The 5,646-nt window shown below is 47.8% G+C and overlaps 1 protein-coding gene and 1 pseudogene across 1 annotated transcript in view; one reads left to right on the top strand and one right to left on the bottom strand.

Annotated features, from left to right (window-relative positions):
• LOC104993694 (epsin-1-like) overlaps positions 1 to 1,440 on the top strand; it is a 5,803-nt gene extending 4,363 nt beyond the window's left edge. Inside the window, exon 6 of the mRNA XM_010847058.1 lies at positions 1,332 to 1,440. Within this exon, the coding sequence (XP_010845360.1) occupies positions 1,332 to 1,440 (109 nt within the window). The remainder of the gene's footprint in view (positions 1 to 1,331) is intronic.
• Positions 1,441 to 1,953: 513 nt separating this feature from the next.
• On the bottom strand, positions 1,954 to 5,484 carry LOC104993688 (annotated as a pseudogene).
• Positions 5,485 to 5,646: the final 162 nt, after the last annotated feature.

The following is a 5,646-nucleotide window of genomic DNA, read 5'->3' as shown; positions in this document are numbered from 1 at the left end:
GGATACTGGAGTGGGTTGCCATGCCTTCCTCCAGGGTATCTTCCTGACACAGGGATTGAACCTGCATCTCTTGCGTCGCCTGCATTCGTGGGCGGATTTTTTACTGCTGAGCACCAGGGAGGCCCCCTGGGCTAATTCTTTATTTCTTCCAGCTTATTTTACTTTTGTTTGATCACTTAAGAGTTTCCCTGAGTACTGTTTAATGTGTTCCTTAAAATACAGTTTTAACTGACGCTTTCCAGCACAGGAAACTGTAGAGAGGAGGACCCGCCCCCTACTCCTGTCTCTGCTCAACGTTTGTCCAACCTCCCCCAGATCCAGTTTCCTCACAAACCCCTCCCCTGGAGAATTTTGGAGATTGCACTCTGGCTAGGAACCATTTGGTGTTAGTTCGTATGTGGTGGGGGGACCCTACAGATGTCCCTGTAGCTCAGGCAAAGAATCTGCCTGTGATGCAGGGGGCCAGGGTTTGATCCCTAGGTGGGGAAGATCCTCTGGAGAAGGGAATGGGCTATGGTCCAGGGGGTTGCAAAGAGTTGGACACGACTGAGCGACCGAGCACACATAACTTCAATCATTATAAAGACAAAAAATGATTGTTTAAAAAATGAGAATTAAGCGAGGTGCTAGAAATGGATGGATGTAGTTGGAGCTCCAGTCAGACCCCCTTTACCTGTAGCATGCCACACAGCCCCAGCTGCAGACTAACTTGCGGGTCTCCAAGAGCTGCCCCCTGCGGAGAGCAGCAACCTAACACTGCAGACTGGGAGAAAATACTTGCCAATCTGACACTGGAAAGGATTCAACATTCAGAATGTATAAAATACTCCCCCAAACGAACAACAAAAACAACCCCATACAAAAATGTGCAAGGACTTGAAAAATGACATTTCTCCAAAGACAGGCAAACAGCCAGCAAATACTTGAAAAGGTGCTCGGCATCATTAGCCGTTGGGGAAGAGCTGATGAAAACCACAGATAGCACCTCACAGCTGCTAGGGTGGCTACAGTCAACTGGGAAATGGCACATACTGGAGAAGATGTGGAGAAACTGGGACGCCTGTGCATTGCTGGTAGGACTAAGAAATCGAGCAGTAGCTGTGGAAATGTTTGGTGATTTCTCCAAAGGTCACACACACAGATAGCCAGGACCCAGCTGTGTCTCCCAGGTGTACATGAAACTAAGCTGAACCCATGTTAACTATTCACAACAGCCAGCAGACAAGACCGCACAAGTGTCCATCAGTGACTGAGTAGGTCGATGAAACGTGTGTACGTAGAACAGACTAGATTCCAGCCATAAAATGTGGAAGTTTGGTATCTGCCACAAGGTGGAACGACCTTGAGAACATTATGCTTAGGGAGACACGGCACCTACAGAAGGACAAACAGCACTATGACTCGGCGTACATGGAGTACCTGGAGCAGGCAAATCTGTAGAGACAGAGTAGAACAGAGGACGGTCTGGGCTGAGAGAAGGGCCAGTGATTGTTTTAATGATACCAAGCGTCTAGGTGGTGGTGATGGCTGCCCGCATTGCGAGTGTGTTGATTGCCGCTGCATTATACACTTGAGGATGGTTAAAGTCGTAAGTATGGTGTTAGGCATGTTTAATAACAAAAAAATATAAAAACGGTAAGTGGTAGATGACTAAATACAGCAATCATGGATGGTACAGAAACTGACTTCTATACATTTAATCTTCGACAGCAAGGAGATCAAACCCGTCAGTCCTAAAGGAGATCAGTCCTGAATATTCACTGAAATGACTGATGCTGAAGCTCCAGTACTTTAGCCATCTGATGTGAAGACGTGACTCATTAGAAAAGACCCTGATGCTGGGAAAGATTGAGGGCAGGAGAAGGGGACGACAGGATGAGGTGGTTGGATGGCATCACTGACTCAATGGACGTGAGTTTGAGCAAACTCTGGGAGATAGTGAAGGACAAGGAAGGCTGGCATGCTGCAGTCTGTGGGGTCTTAAAGAGACAGAGTCACCACTTAGTGACTGAACAACAGCAGCAAACCTTTCAACAGTGATTTCAACAACTCACGAGCAGAAATGAGGAGATGCAGAGTCCTTAAGGATCAAGAGGAAGGGGCTAAAAGTGGGGAAGCAAAGCCAGAATAAGAGTGGCCTGCATCAATCACAGACAAGACTCCAGAAGAATAGTGGTGTAAAACTTGAAAGTGGAATTCAGTTTGTAAAAGTTGACCAAGGTGACCACCAGCATCAGGATGGTGTGGGCGGCTCTGGTCTCTGGGCGGCATCTGTGGTGCCCAGTGGGGGTGTGAATATACTGCACCCTCTGGCGGTGTCTGAGCAGGAGAAGCACCATGGAGCCACTGGACCAGACCATGAGGGTAAGAAACACGGCATCCGAGGTGGACCACTGGAGGCCAATGGCTGCTTTGGGACTTGATGAACAGAACCACTTCCCTTGATTGTCGGTATCATTTCCTGTGTCCTGTGGACCAGTGACTGCCACAGGAACAGAGTTAGTCATTAAGAGACTGAGCATCCAGCAGACCCAACAGGAAGGGCCAGTGACCTTGAGGGCCCTTCCTCTGAGCATCACCCACTCCGCTCTCCTGGGGGTGAGAGTGAAGGACCGATAGGTGCTTAGGACACAGGTGGAGCACAGGGTGGTGCCTCGAGCCACTCTCTGTATATAATACACAAGCTTACACCCGAGACTGGACAGGGGCTTCCTCAAAACAAAAACTGCAATGGCAGTGTGAGGAATGCCAGGGGAGAGAACCAGGAGGCTGGCCAGGGCCAAGTGTGTGAGAATCACATCTGTGCCTCCTTTTCCGGTCAAGCAAGACTGGAGACATGCTGTGGAAGAAAAGGAAGACATTACCCAGAGCCCCCAACCACCACCTGAAACAAAGATGGTTTTCACAGCCGCCTCCCCTAGTGTTCTCAGGGCATCTCTGTAAAAAGACATGGAGGGGACGTCAGAGTGGCCTGGAGCGGAAAGGGGGCTGAACTGGTGCTGACACCAGCAGTCTTCACATAGAACCAACAGTGGACAAGAATTCTTCATCTTTTCCTCTCCTGAGAAGGGAGACACTGTCATGCTCCACAGGAGGAGCTCAACCTGGAGAATATATACATGACACCACTTACACTTTTCGCTATGATTATTTTGTATTTATTTCTATTTACCTGTATATCCTGATCCTCCACCTGAAGGTAAGGTCCATGCACTTAGGAACCAGGTCTGTCCTGTTCAATAACACGGTTGACCAATAATAAGTGTTAAATAACATGTACTGAGTATATGAATGTGTTACAGGACACATATGCAAGGATGTTCTCCACACCCCTTAGTTGAGCTAATAAGACGGTCTAATTTTAACAGAGTGTGCAAGTGAGTTATAGCAAGCTCCTATTTCATCAGACTTACTGGACACTAAATAACTTTTAAAAATGAGTCTTCAGGACTTCATGGACTTCAGCTTTCCAGGTTCTCACTCAAGGAGCTCATTCAAGTCATCACTCCATCCCAACAGGACTGAATAGGAAGAAAATTCTTGCATCATGAAGAGAGGAGAGACAACGGGCACCACTGCCTCCAAGACTGGAGAGACGGACAGTGACTAGCGGGGCTCAAGATTCTGGAGCAGACTCATGATGGAGACACCTTGCGAATAAGGCCTGCCAGGACGAGAAATGCTGCAACATAACTGATGGGGAAAAAACTCCCTTTGTGCTTTCAGTGGGGAATGGAGGAAGAAACCATTTTCAAATACACCAGAGTGTGGGGTTCTTCTTACAAGGTCTGCCTTCAGGAGAGACTTAACTGGAGCCTAAGCAGCCGGGGTCTTCTCAGAGCCTGACTGACCTGGGAAGGGAAATCCCCAGCATCCAGCCCACTCTAGCCATGCTGTCCCATCCATGGGGGAGAAAAACATGGAGAAACAGGTTCACAGTCCAGAGGCACAGGCTCACGGACTGACTGCGACCTCATCGTAGGGGGTGGACGCTGCCCTCTCCCCACACCTCACCACCACATCGCTAAAGGTGTATTAACAGTTCCTTTAACCCAGTACACTATGTCCAGATATCAAGAAAACATTCCTAGGCATACTACAAGGCAAAGAACAGTTTGAAGACACAGAGCGAGCATCAGACGCAGACACGGCAGGAATGTTGGGATGGTCAGACCTGGAAGGTGAATCAACTATGATCACTGTGCTGAGGGCTCTAGTGGATAAAGCAGACACGTGCGGGAACAGCTGGGCAATGAGAGCAGGAGAGGGGAATTCTAAGGAAGAACTAGGAAGAAATGCCGGAGACCAAAGCACTGTCTCAGAAATGAAGGATGCCTTTGATGGGCTTGTTAGTAGGTTGGAGGGAATGTTAGTAGATGTGGAAAGAGTGTCTGAGCTTGAGGGTCTATCAGTAGAAATCTGCAAACTGCAAGGCCAGGACAGAGACTTAACACAAAATGGAGTATCCAACGGCTGTGGGAGAAGTACCAAGGGTGGAACACGTGCACAGTGGGACTATCAGAAGGCAAGATAGAGAAAAAGAAATATTTGAAGCAACAATGAGAATTTCCCCCCAAAACAATGTCAACACCAAACCACCGATCCAGGAAGCCCACAGAACCCCAAAGAGGATAAATGCCTTCTCCCCAAACCATATTTGCAGGCATGTCATATTCAAAATAATATACCCAAATGTTCAAATACCCAGTATTCTTGCCTGGAGAATCCCATGGACAGAGGAGCCTGGTGGGCTCACAAAGAGCGGGTCACAGAGTCCGACATGACCGAGCAACTGAACAGCAATGCAGCCTGTCAAGCTCTGGTGACTGAAGAAAGTGGAGACTCCACTGTCCTGCCTGTGTAGAGACTCAAACATCCCTCTGCTCTGGGGCACACATGTCCCTAAGTGCACACATACTGCCGGGCACCAGGCTGACCTCACATGACACTTGCTGAATTCACAAATGCCTCCGTGCTGTGGACCCTGCTCTCTCAACTCTGCCTTCTGGAGAAATCTGAGATGTGAAGAAGACATTCCATAAACTGGACCCACCTCCAGGCCACTAGGTTCTCCTGTGGCCTCCACTGACCGCTCAGCTGTGGAGTGAGGCCCCTGTGGGGGCTTTTATGGGGGATGGTCCCTCCTCCCTCCTTACTTACATCCCACCTCTCCTCCTCAATCCCATCAGAATTTATTTCTGGAATAAGTGAGATTTTATTGAGGACACACGGAGTTCACCACAAGGAAAGGTGAACAATTTATCCTGGCAGCAGTTTTATTTTTGTTAATGTTGAAATAATTGTCCAGGTCTGTGATGGCGCTTTTCCTACCCAGGGTGACCTGTCAGCAAAGCAAAACTTAGGTAAATGTATTCTTTTTAATACATTTGAAGCAGTTCTAATGAGGTGGATGAAACTGGAGCCTATTATACAGAGTGAAGTAAGCCAGAAAGAAAAACACCAATACAGTATACTAACGCATATATATGGAATTTAGAAAGATGGTAACAATAACCCTGTATACGAGACAGCAAAAGAGACACTGATGTATAGAACAGTCTTATGGACTCTGTTGCAGAGGGAGAGGGTGGTAAGATTTGGGAGAATGGCATTGGAAACATGTATAATATCATGTATGAAACGAGT

The sequence above is a fragment of the Bison bison genome, unplaced genomic scaffold, assembly GCF_000754665.1.
Source record: "Bison bison bison isolate TAMUID 2011002044 unplaced genomic scaffold, Bison_UMD1.0 scf7180017849312, whole genome shotgun sequence".
Lineage (NCBI taxonomy): Eukaryota > Metazoa > Chordata > Mammalia > Artiodactyla > Bovidae > Bison > Bison bison.
This window is presented reverse-complemented; position numbering and strand designations above follow the sequence as displayed.